General features: G+C 53.8%; 8 protein-coding genes across 8 annotated transcripts; 5 read left to right on the top strand and 3 right to left on the bottom strand.

Annotated features, from left to right (window-relative positions):
* Window positions 1-413: 413 nt before the first annotated feature.
* Window positions 414-1,440, bottom strand: BDW47DRAFT_127822 (Voldacs domain-containing protein; the record flags this gene model as incomplete). The annotated part of the gene is made up of 2 exons (XM_024816770.1): window positions 414-1,092; window positions 1,163-1,440. The coding sequence occupies 2 exons, from the start codon at window positions 1,438-1,440 to the stop codon at window positions 414-416; spliced, it is 957 nt and encodes a 318-aa protein (XP_024669785.1).
* A 267-nt stretch (window positions 1,441-1,707) lies between these two features.
* Window positions 1,708-2,862, bottom strand: BDW47DRAFT_109785 (uncharacterized protein). Its single transcript, XM_024813553.1, has 2 exons — window positions 2,829-2,862; window positions 1,708-2,779 (listed from the first exon to the last, which is right to left on the bottom strand). Exons 1-2 carry the CDS (start codon window positions 2,842-2,844, stop codon window positions 2,238-2,240), a joined length of 558 nt encoding a protein of 185 aa, XP_024669786.1. The 5' UTR covers window positions 2,845-2,862; the 3' UTR covers window positions 1,708-2,237.
* Window positions 2,863-3,292: 430 nt separating this feature from the next.
* On the top strand, window positions 3,293-6,014 carry BDW47DRAFT_109786 (serine/threonine-protein phosphatase 2B catalytic subunit). Its single transcript, XM_024813554.1, has 5 exons — window positions 3,293-3,917; window positions 3,992-4,323; window positions 4,395-4,652; window positions 4,723-5,627; window positions 5,683-6,014. Exons 1-5 carry the CDS (start codon window positions 3,800-3,802, stop codon window positions 5,735-5,737), a joined length of 1,668 nt encoding a protein of 555 aa, XP_024669787.1. The 5' UTR covers window positions 3,293-3,799; the 3' UTR covers window positions 5,738-6,014.
* Window positions 6,015-6,264: 250 nt separating this feature from the next.
* Window positions 6,265-8,336, top strand: BDW47DRAFT_133272 (uncharacterized protein; the record flags this gene model as incomplete). The annotated part of the gene is made up of 3 exons (XM_024817799.1): window positions 6,265-6,640; window positions 6,702-6,837; window positions 6,942-8,336. 3 exons carry the CDS (start codon window positions 6,265-6,267, stop codon window positions 8,329-8,331), a joined length of 1,902 nt encoding a protein of 633 aa, XP_024669788.1. The 3' UTR covers window positions 8,332-8,336.
* Window positions 8,337-8,391: 55 nt separating this feature from the next.
* BDW47DRAFT_109789 (uncharacterized protein) lies at window positions 8,392-9,323 on the bottom strand. Its single transcript, XM_024813555.1, has one exon. The coding sequence runs from the start codon at window positions 9,023-9,025 to the stop codon at window positions 8,510-8,512; it is 516 nt and encodes a 171-aa protein (XP_024669789.1). The 5' UTR covers window positions 9,026-9,323; the 3' UTR covers window positions 8,392-8,509.
* A 1,875-nt stretch (window positions 9,324-11,198) lies between these two features.
* Window positions 11,199-11,815, top strand: BDW47DRAFT_109792 (uncharacterized protein). Its single transcript, XM_024813557.1, has one exon. The coding sequence runs from the start codon at window positions 11,332-11,334 to the stop codon at window positions 11,533-11,535; it is 204 nt and encodes a 67-aa protein (XP_024669790.1). The 5' UTR covers window positions 11,199-11,331; the 3' UTR covers window positions 11,536-11,815.
* A 1,146-nt stretch (window positions 11,816-12,961) lies between these two features.
* On the top strand, window positions 12,962-14,507 carry BDW47DRAFT_59184 (SPX domain-containing protein). Its single transcript, XM_024819381.1, has one exon. It carries the CDS (start codon window positions 13,052-13,054, stop codon window positions 14,456-14,458), a length of 1,407 nt encoding a protein of 468 aa, XP_024669791.1. The 5' UTR covers window positions 12,962-13,051; the 3' UTR covers window positions 14,459-14,507.
* Window positions 14,508-16,178: 1,671 nt separating this feature from the next.
* Window positions 16,179-17,334, top strand: BDW47DRAFT_109796 (Bax inhibitor-1 family protein). Its single transcript, XM_024813558.1, has 3 exons — window positions 16,179-16,405; window positions 16,481-16,551; window positions 16,675-17,334. Exons 1-3 carry the CDS (start codon window positions 16,253-16,255, stop codon window positions 17,267-17,269), a joined length of 819 nt encoding a protein of 272 aa, XP_024669792.1. The 5' UTR covers window positions 16,179-16,252; the 3' UTR covers window positions 17,270-17,334.
* Window positions 17,335-18,064: the final 730 nt, after the last annotated feature.

Raw genomic sequence — 18,064 nt, forward strand, 5'->3', positions numbered from 1 at the left:
GTTGGTGATAGGTTTGTTTTTCTTATTTTGGCTGGCCCTTTGTTGTTCAATTTTTTTCGTTTGAGGTGTATTCTCTGGCTGTGTTCTTTGGGCGTTCTTTTGCGGGAATGTTCGATTTTGATATCCACTTGCGCTGTGAAATGCGTGGTCTTAAATATAGGGTTTATACTATCTTTGAAGTGTGTGTTTTGTCCTTCTTATTCTTCTTTTCTTCTTTTGCTTTCTGCACCTACAATCTACACATCTTATATTAATGCGGGGATAATTGTTGCTACATTTAATCTCATTCACGTTTTGACCATATCATTCAATTACCTCACCCACCAGGATGGATTTATCATTTTTATACTCATACCATACCATAGCACACACACATACCCAACGTAGAAAAACCCCCAACAAAAGCAAGAAAACTAATCCGTCCTCCTCCACTTCGTCTCCTCCCCACCCTCATCCTCCCCGCGCTCCCCACCAACATCCCCCATCTCTTCATCCTCCCCTCCCTCCCCCCTCTGCCTCACCGACCCAGCCCCAGGCCCCAAAGGCAAAGAAGGCTCCTCACCCCCCGCAATCCAATTCCCCTCCTCATCGAAAAACTCATGCATGTTCTCCGCCGTAATCCACCCCGAGCTGCCGTCCATCGGAGGCGGCATGCCGCCTTGCGCGTTGCCCGCTGAGACGAGGCCCGTTGACAGTAGACCCTCGTCGTATTCGTCTTCGTCGTCGTCCTCTTCGTCGCCTGGTTCGACGGGGTCCGGGTGCAGGTTTGAGCAGGCGGATACGGCGGCGTAGAGTTTTTGAATGGGGGACTCGGGTTCTTGTTCTTCGGAGGTGCTGGGCGTTTCTTCCGTGGTGGATGGGGTAGGTGTGGGCGTGGGAGTGGACGGAACGACTGTCATGGTGATGCACTCCTCCTCGTCGTCGACGGCTTGCTGCGATGGGGGCATCGCGATCTGCATGTACAGGCCCTGGACTTCGGATTCTGAGTCTGTGGGCAGGCGCAGGCGCTGGATGGCGTGTAGCGAGATGGACGGGTAGGGAATGGCGACGCCGGCGGAGACGGCGGGCGTAGGGTTGTACAGGAGGAATTTACTGCAGCGTATTAGGATTAGCTTGATATAATCCATAGAGGGTAAGGTGAAAAAGAGGTGAAGGGACTCACTCGGACGTAACCCACACGTCCACTCCCTCGATCACCAGCTGGTTTTCGCCTTCGGAGGTGGACCCATTCACTCCTGCTGCGCCGGCTGCGGCCTGACCGCGAAGAGCACCCAGCGCAGGAGAAGCTGCCAGATCAGAGTCCTGAACGACGAGCTTGCATGATTTGCTGTGGTAGTGGAGGACTGGCGGGCCGGAGTGGAAGGAGGAGGGCGTGCGCGCTTGGTGATCGGCGAGGAGGACGAAGGAGGAGGTTTCGGGGGGTGTGTGGAGGGATTCCATTTTTCTTCTTCTCTATATTTGTTTCTTTTTAAATTCGGATTGGGTTGGCAGTTCAAATGGAATGGCTGTGGTGGTAGAGGTGGTGGTGAGGAAGATGGTTGGGTTTTGCGGAACTTTGGAGCTGCGGCGGAGCTGGGTTTGGAACTGGAGCTCGGGCCGTGGGGCTCGTTTATGTCTTCTCGTTTATGATGAGTGGTGCTGTACTATAATGTGTTTCATATGGGTATTTTAAATACTAGGTTTATGCGATTTATTTGACCTTAGAGATTGGTATTTTCATATCCATTAAGTTTCTATGTTGACTATTCTGTCGACCCCGCGGACCCCGCTACTGCTGGGAGTCTTCGCATAGTTTGAGGGCGATCGATGTGCCCACGTTCGTAGCATGTCCCATTTACAAGATGGGCTTGCGATAGAAGAGACTCGCGACCATAGGAATGTCGTCGACTTAGTCGAGCTTCGAGCCATTGGGGGGTACGAACGGTACTATTCGACCCCGCAGGACGTGCTCTTGGACGCCACCGGCTCAGTGTTCGAAGTGGCGAAAGAGGCGTAGCGTGATGGTTCAAACAGCCGGCCCATCGATGTCAGACCATTGGTTTTTGCAAGCAAGAGAGAATCTAGCCTCGCATGTTCAGCCACGCACGAAGGTAGAGACTCCACCGTAGCGATGGGAATCCCGCAAGAGATGGCTCGTGCAGACGGCATATGATCTTGCGGTAACACAATTCCACGGCCGTTTCCCGGAAAGAGAACAGATGCTCTTATCGGACAGTAGTACTGTCCTCCAGATGGAATCATCCACCACCCGATTTCAGACCCAAACCCCCAAACGCCCGATCCAGCTCCTCCCCCTCATCACGTGGCTTCATCGACGGCAAACGGGAGGCCCCAGAGTCAGCCACGTCGCTACTATCGAGCAGACTAGGCTGGTCGGGATGCGATTGCGACGAGGGCCCGGTGGGCGCATTCGTCGGTCGAAGCAGCTTTTCCTCCCGGTCCAGCCAACCAGGCGCCAGACGACGCTTCTCCGCCAGCTCCCGCTGGGTGATGGATTCTTCCCACGCACGGATGGCCTGGTCGGCGTCGGAGCGCATCTTGTTCAGGTGTTGCTTGAGGGATTGGCATGAGGCTAGGATCTCCTCGGGAGACGCGGCGTGCTCGCCGCTGGAGGAGATGATGTAGCGGGGGGTGGCATCTGGGTTGTTGGGATCTACCGTGACGGAGGGAGGTAGGGTGGAGGGAACGGATTTGTAGGTATAGGGGAGGGTGACGGAGGTGGGGAGGTTAATGAATGGGGAGACGGTCAAGGGGACCTGGGCGAGGAGGGGATGAGGACCTGGATTGTTAGTATGGAAGGGAAAGCTTCGATTGGGATGGAGACATACGGTAGGATTCATACATGGTGAACACTAGTTGTTGACTGGGGTGTTGACTGGAGAGAGAGGGAGAGAGAAGAGTAGGAAAGTGAAGAGTAAGTAAGAGAGATGCCTGAGGGGAACCCACGGCTTCTCCAGATTCTGGTAATTGAAATACCGTATTTTATAATTTATAATGATATACTTGACCATTATATCGTTTGGTTTATATTGAATAAGTTTTATAACTTGATTAAATTCCGCTATATATTATATTATAGATATATATAAAATGTCTATAATGATATACATCCTTAATCCATATAAAATAGAAGATACATCATAGTTATCAATCAATGGTTCGTGGTTCATTTCAGCTCTTCAGCTGATCGGCCAACGAACCATCAAGTATTGTTCGTATCAGCCAACTTCTCTTCTCTTCTCTCTTCTCTTCTCATCCTGTTTCTTCTTCTCTTCCTCTCTCTCTCTCTCTCTCTCTCTCTCTCTCTTCTCTTGACTTCATCTTATTGATCTTCCTCCTCTCTTACTTTCTGTGGATCAGTTCGTTCATACTCTTCGTGATCGTACCTGTCCTCATCCCCTCTCCCATTTGCCTCCCTCTTCTTTCCCCTCCTTTTTCCTCTACCAGTAGACCCCTCCAATATTTCTGGTATAGATTCATCGATCCCCTCTTCGACAGTGACTTCCCCTCCTCTCTCAGCCTTACTCGACCTAGAGTCTCCTGGTCTCTGGTTACCTATCAAGTACACTAAACTTAAAAGTCCCGCCGCGCTTAACCCCACCTCCAAACAAACAAGTCGACTGGTCTCTGCGCAATTCCTTTCTTTCCTCTTCCCCTTTTCGTCTCTTCCTTTGCCGATTCCATCTCCAGGTGGATTGGTCGATTTTCGTCTCCTTTTTCTCTTTTCTTCCCCCAAACCTCTTCGGTCCTCCTCCCTCCCCCCCCGCTCTCCCCCTTCCCCCTCATTTCGTTGCCCAAGATGGATCGATCGATCGTGCGAGCGGTGACGGAGAAGCCCCCGGTCCCGGAGATCGACTTCACCTTACATACCATGGAAGATGGCACCCAGGTGTCCACCACGGAACGAGTCGTTAAAGGTATAGCTCAGTCCAATACAGATCTTCGATGTGATCTGTTTTTCTTTCCCCCATCGTTGCTAAACCCCGAGCAGAAGTGCAAGCGCCCGCGCTCAACACCCCGCCCGACGACTTATTTTGGTCTCCTGACGACCCGTCCAAACCGAACCTCCAGTTTCTCAAGCAGCATTTCTATCGCGAAGGCCGTCTGACCGAGGACCAGGCGCTATGGATCATACAGGCCGGCTCGCAGTTGCTGCGGTCCGAACCCAACCTGCTGGAGATGGACGCCCCCATCACCGTCTGCGGTGACGTGCACGGCCAATATTATGATTTGATGAAGCTCTTCGAGGTCGGCGGCGATCCGTCCGAGACCCGATACTTGTTCCTGGGTGACTACGTGGATAGAGGGTATTTCAGCATTGAGGTCCGTCATAACCAGCTCCATCTCCCTGGAGGATTGGTTTGTTCGCGCGATCGCTAACCGTCCCCCTCCAGTGCGTTCTCTATCTCTGGTCCCTGAAGATCTGGTACCCCAATACGCTGTGGCTTCTGCGCGGCAACCACGAGTGTCGCCACTTGACCGACTACTTTACCTTCAAACTCGAGTGCAAGCACAAATACAGCGAGCGCGTCTACGAGGCGTGTATCGAATCCTTCTGCTCGCTGCCCCTCGCCGCCGTCATGAACAAGCAGTTTCTCTGCATCCACGGCGGTCTCAGCCCGGAGATGCACACCCTGGAGGATATCAAGGCGGTACGTCATTGCATTTCTGCGTGGTTTTCACCTCTTAAGATTTTTGTTCGTGATGTGCTGACGTTTGTAGATTGATCGGTTCCGCGAGCCCCCCACCCACGGTCTCATGTGCGACATCTTGTGGGCCGATCCGCTGGAGGAGTTTGGCCAGGAGAAGACCGGCGACTATTTCATCCACAACAGCGTTCGCGGATGCTCCTATTTCTTCTCCTACCCGGCCGCCTGCGCGTTCCTGGAGAAGAACAACCTACTCTCCATCATCCGAGCCCACGAAGCGCAGGATGCCGGCTACCGCATGTACCGCAAGACCCGGACGACCGGCTTCCCCAGCGTGATGACGATCTTCAGCGCTCCCAACTACCTGGACGTGTACAACAACAAGGCCGCCGTCCTCAAATACGAGAACAACGTGATGAACATCCGCCAGTTCAACTGCACGCCGCACCCGTACTGGCTGCCCAACTTCATGGACGTCTTCACGTGGTCCCTCCCCTTCGTGGGTGAGAAGATCACCGACATGCTCATCGCCATCCTCAACACCTGCTCCAAGGAAGAGCTCGAGGACGAGACCCCGACCTCCGCGACGGAACCGACCTTCTCTCCGACCATGCCGATGGATGTCGAGAGCAGCGAGTTCAAGCGTCGCGCCATCAAGAACAAGATCCTGGCCATCGGGCGACTGTCCCGCGTCTTCCAGGTGTTGCGCGAGGAATCGGAGAAGGTCACCGAACTCAAGACCGCGGCGGGCGGCCGTCTCCCGGCGGGTACTCTGATGCTGGGCGCCGAAGGGATCAAGCAGGCGATCAACAACTTCGAGGATGCGCGCCAGGTGGACTTGCAGAATGAGCGTCTGCCTCCGACCCAGGAGGAGGTCCTCCGGAAGAGCGAAGAGGACCGACGGGTGGCCCTGGAGCGTGCTCACCACGAAGCGGATAATGACGCGGGGCTGGAGACGGTGGCGCGACGGATTAGCATGTGAGTTCTTATCTATCTTAACTTCCCCCAAGGACAAAAGTCTAACGCATGCTAGGTCGGCGGGTTCGAATAAAACTCGGCGACAGCGGGACGCAGCCGACGAATCGTGAGCATGAACACGCACAGTTTGTTGGATGAGCGTTCAATGCAGACATCTTAATATCATGGAGAATTGGCTCCATAATTGTATAGACGGGTGTAGAGAGGGGTTCATTCGCCACGGGGACCCCGACCTGGGTCCTTGACCTTGTTATCAAAGGACGAGCGACTCCTGTATGTACTTACTGGCGATGCAACGGGGGACTCCCGTCTGCACGGAGCCCAAGGCGTCTGTGACGTCTTGCGTATGAGATGATGAACCGATAAATTATGACTTGCCAGCGTTGAGCATGGTTTCAATTTCAAGCGTAGAAAATAGACCATTTAATTTTCAAAAGGACTACAGAACACACAGAATAGTCAGTTTGATATGATTGTTCTTGTTGATGGTGACCGTACATACATACTTCACCCACCCGATCAGTCCCGCCAAGACCGAATCCCCCCAAACGGTAAACCTCATCCGCTGCTCGGCCAGCCTATCACCAAATAACCCTCCTCTTCCCACCCCCTCACCACCCCCTCCAATTCACAGCCAATGCCTCCAAAAATACGCGGCTCGCTCTCCAAGAGCCTGTCGCGTGCAGGAGACACCACCGCCACCGACTTCTACTGCCCATCGTGCGCCATCCACCGACGCAGCCTCCCCACGCGCCGCATCCGCACCCAAGGGGCGGCGACCACCGCCCGCCTCTCATCCACCTGGACCCCGCCGTCGACAGCCGCCGCTGCTCCTCGCCCGGTAACGGCATCATCCGTTGTCCACGGAGCGAGACATGTCCCGCCGCGCCTGCGCGAACTGTACGGCGGGCTGAGCAAACTCAATGACGTTGCGCCGGAGCAGGTCAATATCAGTCGGCTGCAGCTTGCACTTCGGGGGCTGGAGACGGAAACTCCGTTGATTAGAGTTGCTGGTGGGGTTTGCCTTTGAATCGTCTCTTTTTTGGATGGATGTGTGGGCTGACTTTGGGATAGTTTTGGGGTTGAATGATGCTGTGGCTGCGCGCAAACTTGTTCGTTTGCTGTTGGCGGATCCGTTGGGCGAGCGGGAGGGATGGGAGGATGTTTTGGATGCTACGGATGGTGATTTGACGCAGGGGTTGCTGATTCGGTGAGTGATTTTGTTTTGACGGTGGTGATATGGAAACATGGGAAAAGGAAAGGAAGGGGAAGAAAGAAAAGAAAGCTCGCTAACATGAATGTGCTTGTGACTAGCTATGGCGACACGTTCGAGTCAATCCCGAATAACCTCCTCCCGACGATCACAGTGCCCTCCCCCATTTTGAAAAGAGGCAATCTCGAGATCCTGGTGTCGACTGTGGGCGCCGAGACGAAATCGGCCCACTCCCAATTCAGCGCAGACACCTTCCTCGTTCCGACCGTGACGATCCAGACGTCGCACTCGGGCCAACACAACTTCGTCCGGTACCCCGTCCACCGGACCATCGTGTGCGGCAGCGGGATGGACGGGTTACTCGCGTACAGCGGACTGCTCGCACGCTCGGACCTGCAAAGCGAGGCGGAGTCGGTCTACGGGGCCATTGAGCTGCCGATCAACGCTTCGCAGAAGCACAGCGACCGCGTCGCCTTCGTGGACGTCGACCAGGCGAGCGACGCCCTGGCCAAGTTCCGCGAATCCGTGCAGAACGCCACGCTGTACGAGCGCGGGTGGAACAGCAGCGGGGTGCAGCCCGTCGTGGACTGGGTGTCGGCACTGCGGACGCAGACCGGCCACCTTGATCCGTCGCTGCGGACGTTGATCACGGCTTTGCTCGACGCCGCCGAGGCCGGCGTGGCCGCTAAAGAGCTGCGAAACGCGCAGGAGCTGGAGGCGGAATCGGTATCCGATGCCGTCCGCGCGAGCATGGGCCGCGAGCTGACGACGTGGGCCGAACGGGGTCACTCGGAGCTGCGCAGCGCTCTGGAAGAGGGCTTCGCGAGTAAGCGGTGGAGGGGCCTCGCGTGGTGGAAGCTCTTCTGGCGGGTTGACGACGTGGGTATGATCACGTCGGAGATCCTGGAGAGGAAGTACCTGCGTCGGGCGGAGAAGGAGGTGATCTGGACGGCGGGCAAATTCCAGCAGGCTGGTCTTGACAATCTGCCGGAGATGCCGCAGCCATCTGAAGAACAAATATTGGCTACATCTGACGCCGCGGCGACAGATCCTCCGACAACCACCCCAGAGATCAGTCCCTGGCCTACGCAAATCACCCGCAGTCGCACGCGCCTCCTAGAGACGACAGTACCATCTCTACAAGCGCTCGCCCAGCGTCTCGTCCTCTTCAGCATGTCAACCACCACACTGGCGTCCGCACTCTCCGCCCTCGCCTACCTGTCCATCCCGACAGCCTCCTTCTACGAGAGCGGCAGCATAGCGGCCGTGGGTCTGGCATACTCGCTCCGCCGACAGCAAAAACAATGGGGAGCGGCGCGAGAGTTCTGGGAAGACGAAGTGCGCGAGGAGGGCCGCACGGCGCTTCTAGCCACGGAAGAGCACTTGGGTACGGTGGTGCGCGAGGGGGGACGTCGCGAGGGGGAGGTCTCTGAGCGAGAAGCGCGCGAGACGCTCTCGCGGACGAGAAAAGCGTTGGAGGGGGTGCAGTAGATTAGACCCGACCACTTTCATGTAGGTTCATACTAGTAGCTTCATTGTACAACAACAATACTTACCTGATCTCATCATTCATTATTCCTCCTATCTATCCTCACAGTAAGCGTATAGTACAGCGTAACCAGGCACCTATATACATACATATCTACATACACATCCACACGAGTATAGATCAAGAAACCTCAACACTCCCCGCCGGAACCCCCGCCCAACTCCTCAATATCCTCGCCAAAAACCCCATCACGGGACCCATCTCCTCCCTACTCCTCGGCATCCCATCCCCCCTCCTCGCATACCGATGCACCTCCACAAACTCAAACTCCGCCTGCGTCCTCCTCACTGCCCCATCGCTCACAGCCGGCGAATCCCGCCCCGCGACGAGTAATACCGGCGTGCGGTTCTTGCTGCCTTGCTTTGAATTCCCCGCGCTTGAGAGCGGGAAGGGCGCGCCGATGGAGATTATCCCGCCTAGAGTGCTATTTCCACTACGACCACCGCCACCAGAACTACCCCCGGCGGAGGCGGAGGGTAAGTCTAACTCCCTAGCAGCTAACAAAGCCAACATCCCGCCCTGACCCAACCCAAAGAGCGATATCTCGCGCAGCGCATACCCACATTTTCCAACGAGAGTATCGCGGATGATGGTATCGTTGATAAGCCGCTTACTGCGCTCAAACCCTGCATCCATGTCCAGCGCGCCGGTCGACGAGTCGAATGAGATGTCGTCGCCCCAGTGGTAGCCGGGGAGGTCGAGGGGGAGGTGTGTGGGGGCTTGGAGGGTGAGGATTGTTGTTTCGGGGAGGTGGAGGGCTTGCGCGAGGGAGGTTAGGGGCGGGAGGGTGTCGCCTAGGCCGTGGAGGAGGAGGAGGATGTTTGTTGGTGGTCTTGATGGTGGTGTGGTGGCTGAGGTGGGTGGTGGTGTTGATGGGGGTGGTGGAGGGGTGAGGGTTAGAGTTAGGTTTGGGGGGAAGTCGGTAGGGGTGGGGGGGCGGGTCGGTGGCATTTTTGGTTGTATTGGTATTGTTTGGTGGTGTTTGGATGTTGTGTAGAGAGAGTAGAGTAGGTAGAGAGTCGGCGTGGTGTGCAATAGTGATCAGAATGAGGTTGGTAGTTGTGGTGGTGAATTGAAAATAATTCCATACCCGTGTTCTGATATGACGTAAGGTTTCCTTTCCTATCTTAGCCGCCATATATTGTACTGTATGTATTCCACATCTACTATACTTCAGCCAAGATCTGATATATATCAATATGATACCTCCAAACTATTTCCAGCAACCGAGCAAGCAACAAGCACAAGTGTATGCGAGATAAAACTCGCCGAATATAGTAAAGTCTCGTGTATGCAGTGTCTGCACTGCAGTCCAGTGCCATCAATGTGACACACTACCTCGCTAAAGCGGACTCGGCATGTTGATCGGTGAGTGAGCTTGGGATGAAATCAGGTTTTAGATTCGAAGCGTTTGGGTTTGCTTTTGCTGTGTTTTCTTAGGTTACATAGCTTATCTCGTAGCGATGGTCGTGGCCATCTGGATGGTTGGGATCTGTATGCAGGTGGAGTTGTACGTCGGTTACAGATAGAGATACAACACATGTAGTCCGATGTTGAGCTAGTCTGCTCGACGATAATCCATCTTTACTCATCCCCGACTCAGTATCAATGCCCCTATCTATAGTATATGCCCGTATCTATAGTTAGTGGGTAATATGCAGCAAGCTATGACATTGGTGACCTATCTTATGTAAGGGCGCCAGATAAATCCGCGCCAGCAAGCTGTGGCCACATCGGCTTACTATCGAATTGGGAGCCGCAATGCTATATCACTTCGTCTCACAGACCTTCCCAGGTACCGTACATTTGGCCCACCCGCTTTGCCACAGGGTGGTCCCGACTCTCGAGTTCGAAGGCAACCTGCGACGACGATTCCACCACTGCCTCGACCCCGACGATCGGCCATAGGGCGAGGACAAGCCTTGGAAGGGGAAGCTTAGCTGGGACTAGACGGGTCGGGTCCACAGCTAGGGGAAAATTATACTGAGACAGACTGAGTGATGTTTGAGATGCGATATGTAGATGTGATTACCTCGTCGCTGTGCCCGCCTGTGTCGGTGTACTACGCACAGTCTCTCCACCCGCGATGTGGCGCCTGTATGGCGCTCCCCGCTGGAGATGATGTAAGGGGGGTTGGTCAAGGCCGAATGTTAATTCTATAGCGAATTGCCTCGTTGCCGTTTTGAGGGTCTTGCTGGTTTCGTAGGTTGTTTGAGTAACGTTGTGCGTATACCTCTTGCAATAGATGCAATGGTTGTTGAGGCGACAGCGGATGGCTGTTGAATGAGGATCCCGCCGAGGCCATTCTAACAGTATAAGCAGCAAACTGGTGCATGGTGCAGTTGTCAACTAGAGTAGAAGAACGGTTTCGAACTAGAACCTGGATTGAGACTGAGACTGAGACGGATATCTGAGATCATATAATAAGGCGCCCTGTTTGCCTCAGTCAGAATCATCACTCGATTATCCATTCTGCATGTTCCATATACCGTTCCATACTCATACGTTTGACTTGGAGCTGGGATAAGACTTGAGTTGCCTCCTGTGCAGTCCCCGCTGACCAACTCCAACAATCTTGAGCTGTCCATCCGTTGGGAATCCACGGTCTGACACATCCCAACAGGAGAGTTTGATAATGCTCACCAGGTGTATGACAAGAGACACACAAGAGCAAGCTTCACCAGCTCCATTGGTGCAGCCTCATTCGAGGTATGAGGCCCTTCCGAGGACTGACCCTCCAAGCGCAAGGAGTAAATACATGCGTACACAACGCCCACCGGGCCCACCCCTACCCCCCTTCGTTCCTTTTTTTTAGGGTTACATGACCGAGTCACGTTGGCCACGTTGTCGGGCAGGCAAGCCAGTCAGCCACGCCGTCGCCAAGGAGTCTCCTGTCGGACTCCTTCCTCGGTGGGATTGAGAAGCCAGCCAAGACAGAAGGGATGGATGGGAGTGTCGCGCAACACCACGCCAAGAAGAATGTCTACGACATGTATGACGAGCATTATGCGAACCACACCTCTACGCTGACCAGTACCATCCTCTGCGTTCCAATCCTCACGATGGCTGTGCTGATTGCAAGCGGTGACTTGGTATTTGGGGGGATGGTTTCCTCCACTGTGATTAGCTGGCGCTTTTTGATGTGATGACGACTGTCTGGAATGGAAGAATACGGGAGAGGGAAGATGTCCTTCTCCTCGGACCTCCACTTCTGGGACGTAAGGTTTTCTGGGAGAATTCCTGGGGATAAACCATCTCCACCCCTAGCTGGCAATTATGTGGATGTTTAATCCAGAAAGAGATAGTCGGATCATCCGCTTCTGGACGTCAATCGGAGAAATCCGTTGACCGGGGTCAGAAAGGACGGTGGACGACTTCATCGCCACTTTGATTTTGATAGACAAGCAATCACATGCTCTGGCTGCCTGAGGATGATGGGTTCGGAAAGAAACCCGGACTGGAGAGAAGAAATCTCGATCCACTTGTTGGGACCCCACAGTTCCATTCTACAAATAAGGATGATAATCAAATTATAGAAAATAGATTAAATAAATACAACAAATAAAACCAAACTAAATAAAGTAAGCTAGAGTAACATACTCATGAAAATAAAAAAAATGCACGTGTGTCCAACGAGGCCTATCAGAGGCCCTGTTGGTCTGGATTCCCGTGACATGATTGGTTTGTCTTTCCTCTCCGTCCTGAGGCACCGACAACCCTGTTCTTTATCGTCATCGCCGCATTGAAAGTTTTTGATAGACCGTCATTTGGCGTGATCCTTTTGGCTCGGATTCTTGACCACTATTTTTCTTCCTGTCTTTTCTTTTCTTGACTGTCTCTTTCGTTTCTTCTTCTTTTATGACACCTCATCTTCCACTTCCCCCTCCAATCCATCTTGTTTTTTTTTTTTTTTTCTCCTATCTTTGCTGTGGGGATCCTGCAGCGCAGACAAACACCAGTGTCACTACGACCTGTCCCCCCCGAATCAGCCTTACAGCGCAATCGCGACAGGGTTAAAAAATAAAAATAAAAAAACAAAAAATTAAATTCTTCGTTTCAGCTGAGCCTCGGGTGGACTAACCGACGCTGGTTTAAATTGGCTCGCAGCTCTTCACGAGTTTTCTGCCAGGGACGATTGTCTTCCCCTTTTGTCATGCCTGCCCACGTCACGCCCCGTCCAGCATGAAATTTGCCAAGTAGGTTACGCACGCAAGATCCGATCTCATTGCTTCGCATCGTGTCTAACTTTTCCTTTCTGCGAAAAGGGAATTGGACCAGGAACTCGTTCCGGAATGGCGGGCGAAGTATATGGACTACAAGGTGGGTGCGAGGGAAGCCATCGAGGCACCGAACGTGATCCCCGCCGTCATGGTCGCACATTAACGGTGACATCTGGTACAGACGGGGAAAAAGAAACTCAAAGCCATCGCGCGAGCCCTGCAAAAAGCCAATCGGAGCTCCAGCCACCCTTCCCTGCCCCATGATGCGACACCGTCGTATGGCAACGACCCGACGGCCCGTTCTCACCCTTCGTCAACCCCGTCTCAAGCCGCCAAAGAATGGGAGGCTACCGATCCGGCATACAACCCGGCGGCGACGCCCGCCCGGAGCACCGGCCGCGTCTCCACGCCAGGACGGCGGACCGAGCGCCACCCGTTGCGTATGCCCGGATCGCGATTCTCGGCCATCCCAGGGACATACGGCAGCATCCTAGCAACGCCGCCCCAGCACGTTCCGTCGTCGGATGTAGCTTCGTTCGAGCTCCCGGACCCGGCCATCGACCCGGCCGTTGACTCCCACGACCACCAACTTTCCCCCAAAGGACACGGCCCCCACAATGCGTCCCCGCGAATTCCCTCCCCCTCCGTGTCGCGACACGGTAGCACCAGGACCATCCCGGCGGGGACAACCGGGCCAAGTCCCTCCCTCAGACGCACTGCCACGAACCCAACGGAGAAAGGGAACCCGGGCCCGTCGACCACCAGAACATCCCAACTTTTGAAGCGAGTCTTCACCCACCCGGATTGGGAATCGCCGGAGAAGCGGGCACAAGCAGGCGGTTCGATGGGGGAGTATGAGCGGCGGCAGGATGAATTCATGGCCTTTCTGGATGGCGAACTCGGCAAGATCGAGTCGTTCTACCAGCTCAAGGAGGAAGAATCCACGGCGCGTCTGGCCGTCCTTCGGAAGCAACTGCACATCATGCGGGACCAGCGCATCCAGGAGGTCCTGGGCAAGGCCCAGGCTCAACCGCAAGGCGATGACAAACCCCAACCGACGGGGTTCGGTCACTTGGGCGGTCAGCGCATCAAGGGCGCCTTCACAGGTCGTCGGATCGGGAAGAACTCCAAGGCGCTCGCGGGCCTGGCCAACCCGGCGGCCTTCCCGCCCCGAGACGCGGAGGGTGCCATGAACCGCAGCGACTTCAACCGCCGAGTGCCAGTAGAATCGCCCAACACCGAGGTGTCCTACCGCTCGGCCAAACGCAAGCTGAAACACGCTCTGCAAGAATACTACCGGGGCGTGGAGTTGCTCAAGGGATATGCCTACCTCAATCGGACGGCCTTCCGGAAAATCAACAAGAAGTACGACAAGGTCGTCGACGCTCGCCCCACCATGCGCTACATGTCCGAGAAGGTCAACAAGGCGTGGTTCGTGCAGAGTGAAGTGACGGAGAATCTTCTGACGGCCACGGAGGATCTCTACGCCCGCTACTTTGAACGCGGGAACCGAAAGATTGCCGCCTCCAAGTTGCGGCGCACAGTCAAGAAGACATCTGACTACTCGCCCAACACCTTCCGCTCCGGCCTTCTCCTGATGGCCGGCGTGCTGTTTGGGATCCAGGGTTTGATCTACGCCGGCCAGCACTTCAATGGTTCGGATGCTACCATCAAAATGCATACCAGTTATCTCCTCCAGATCTATGGTGGCTATTTCCTTATCGTCTTTCATTTCTTGTTGTTTTGTCTAGACTGTCTGGTCTGGACGAGATCGAAAATCAACTATGTCTTTATATTCGAATATGACGCGCGATATGCCTTGGATTGGCGACAATTGACAGAAGTATGACCCACTGCAGTTCCTCTTCCTGATGCTTTCTGACTCGTGCTAGCTCCCATCGTTTTTCATGTTCCTCCTGGGCCTCATCATGTGGCTCAATTTCTTGTCACACAACGACTGTTATATTTACTGGCCAGTGATCCTGGTGGGACTGACAGTATGCATTCTGTTTCTGCCCGCGCGTGTGCTGTATCACCGAAGCCGGAAGTGGTGGGCCTACTCCAACGTACGTGTTATATTCTCCGTATATCAGGCAATGCTGACCAGACCCAGTGGCGTCTCCTTCTCGCCGGATTCTATCCGGTGGAGTTTCGGGATTTCTTCCTCGGGGACATGTACTGTTCTCAGACCTATAGTATGGGGGTGAGTATACCTGGCAAGGTCGTGACGGCCGGCTGGCTGACTGTGAGCAGAATATTGAGCTTTTCTTCTGTCTCTACGCACACCATTGGACGAATTCCCTGCAGTGCAATTCGTCCGAGTCCCGGCTCCTGGGATTCTTTACAACCGTCCCATCCATCCTGAGAGCCCTACAGTGCCTGCGTCGATATGCCGACACGAGGAATATCTTCCCACACCTGCTCAATTTTGGAAAGTACATGTTTGGCATCCTCTACTACGCGACCTTGAGCATGTATCGTATTGACCGAGTATCCCGGTTCGAGGCCCCATTCATCACATTCGCCCTGCTAAACGCGGTATACGTCTCCGTTTGGGACCTCGCCATGGATTGGAGCCTGGGAAACCCGTACGCCAAGCACCCCCTTCTGCGCGAGGCGCTCGCATTCCGGAAGGTGTGGGTCTACTATGCGGCCATGGCCCTTGATGTGGTCGTCCGGTTCAACTGGATATTCTACGCCATATTTGCACACGACGTCCAGCATTCCGCGGTCCTCAGTTTTGTCGTATCGTTCTCCGAAGTCTGCCGCAGGGGCATCTGGACGATCTTCCGGGTGGAGAATGAGCACTGCTCCAACGTCCTCCTGTTCCGTGCGTCGCGCGACGTACCCCTTCCATATAAAATTCCGTCCGCGCACGCTCCGCCGAACTTCCTCTCCGGAGATATGCAGCTGGAGGAGCAACCCCCCGCGGTGGTCGTCTCTCCTGCCGATCCGGAGCAGGGCGCCCCGCCCACCCCCGGTGCGTCAATGCGCGCGCGCAACATCTCCCGCGTGGGCAGTTTGATCACCTACGCACACACGCAGGATTTCCAGCGGAGAAATCCGGCCGGCGCCGCGTCCCCTGCCGTTGCGGCTGGGGTTGAAGCGGCGGATACGCCTGACGATACGAGTGACGATGATGACGGCTCAATTGTATCGGGAGCATTCATAGACACTGACCGTGCGATCGCCGAAGAGCTCCCTTTTCGAAATGCGGAGGTGGGGTGATGGACGTTGGACGGCTACTTGATGATTTACCGTAGCAATATCTTCTCAGTACATAGTAGCAGTTACTAATCATTTAGACACTATCTAGATTTAGACATGACCATGACCATGACCCGGTGCAGAGAATTGATCAATGGGTTTAATTATAATGGATGAATCGTGGTAGCCACTGTAGGCATTGCTATACCGAAGAAGTGCTTCCGAAGTAGTCGGCCTCACAAGGTTGACAAAAGAGATGGAAATCTGCCTTAAGGCCAAGACAAGAACCACCACGTGACCTTATCCGACGTCACCTGCCCCAGGCGCCTCCCTCTCTTGCTTATCACCCCGTCTCACCACCGATCAACCCTTCATGCATCTCTTCCATCTCGAGAACCTCTCGGATTAACGACGATCAGCTTTAACACGTAGCAACATGGCTGCGAACACCAGATACGAGGCGGCTCCCCAGCGGGACTCCTTCGAGGACGACCACTACACTCAGCCGCCGCCGTCTTATCAGGCAACCGACGTTGGTCATGAGCCGGCCCCGCGCAGCGAGGATGATAATGTTCCGGATGATTTTAAGGTCGGTTTTCTATGGGGGTGTGCTGCTGTGATGTGTGTGCAGGGTGATAAGGCGACTTGACTGACTTGCGTCTAGTTTGGGGGAATGGTTGCGGAGGGCACGCTGCCCGTTCGGATGCAGTTCGTGCGGAAGGTTTATGCAATTCTGTATGTCTCCATCCCATCCTCCGCTAGGTCCGGTATAAATGCATCTACCGTTTCTCTACCGGGGTAGAAGAAAAGAGAAAAGAAAAGAACAAAAGAAAAAAAGAAAGAAACTAACTCCCCCAGAACAATGCAACTCCTCCTCACGACCTTCATGAGCTCCATCTCCTTCTTCAGCGACACCTATCGCTCCTGGATTCAGTCCAACTTCTGGCTCATGATCGTCTCCGTCTTCGGCGCCCTCGGCATGATGCTCGTCACCTACTGGAAGCGCAAAAGCTACCCGGCGAACCTGCTCTTCCTCTCCGGCTTCACCATCCTCGAAGCCTACTCCATCAGCGTGGCGGTCTCCTTCTACGACGCGCGCATCGTCGTGCAGGCGCTCGTCCTCACGCTCGGCATGTTCGTCGCGCTGACGCTCTTCGCGTGCCAGACGCGCTACGACTTCACCAACTGGATGCCTTATCTGTTTGGGGCGCTGTGGTTCGCGATCCTGTTCGGATTCGTGGCCATGTTTTTCCCCGCTAGCGGAACTGTGCAGCTGGTTTATAGTGGACTGATTGCGATCATCTTCTGTGGTTATATCCTTGTTGATACGCAGATGATCATGCGCCATTATCATGTTGAGGAGGAGATTGCTGCTTCGATCGCGCTTTACCTGGATATTCTCAATTTGTTCTTGGCTATTCTGAGGATTCTGAATAACCAGAGCAATAACTAGTTTGCCACCATCGCCAGCAGAACCAGTCTGGACTTTTACCCCCATCCATCCATCCATCCATCCATCCATCCATCCATCGTCCCCAGATTGCGATTGATTGATTGATTACTCCCTATCTTATTCTATGGGATCTGTATGAGTTTGTTTCTATCGATTTGCTCATTCCACTATCAAATTTACTGAAAAACTAATCCTCTCCTCTGTTCTGTTCACTGACCCTTTTCTTCACAAGCACTATCCATGTACCGTTTCTCAATTCCATTCCGTCTCACAGGACGAATCCACTCCGTACCTTGACTAGCTATCTAATCCTGCAAGTTCAATACTATATAACCTATAGCCAGCAGCAACCGACTATGAAACAATATAATACTTGAAAAGGTAGCGAGCACGCTAGACAGTAACCAATAATAATCTCAACCCTAGAACGGACGCATAATAATTCTTAAGTAATAAGTCAAGTAGGAATACTAATTTGAACGTAATGGATTGCTATAATATTGCTTGGCTTGATGATCTCAATAAAACAAAAACAGACCCTCTTCCCTCCCGTTTAAACGCCTTGTGTACGTAACGCAATGGTATAGTGGTATTGGACTTGAATATAACGTAACCTGAACCTGAATCTGCATAGCCCAATGCGTTTTGCTTGCTCTGAATGAATAAATAGACTGTAGATTGTTAAAACAGAGAGGATAAAAAAAAAAAAAAAAAGAAAAAAAAAAGGGAGAGGAGAAATAAAGGCCAAGGATCGAGTCGTCACCCCCGAGGCGCTAAGCTATGTATCTGCTACTT

Source organism: Aspergillus candidus, assembly GCF_002847045.1.
Source record: "Aspergillus candidus strain CBS 102.13 unplaced genomic scaffold BDW47scaffold_42, whole genome shotgun sequence".
In the NCBI taxonomy this organism is placed as follows: domain Eukaryota; kingdom Fungi; phylum Ascomycota; class Eurotiomycetes; order Eurotiales; family Aspergillaceae; genus Aspergillus; species Aspergillus candidus.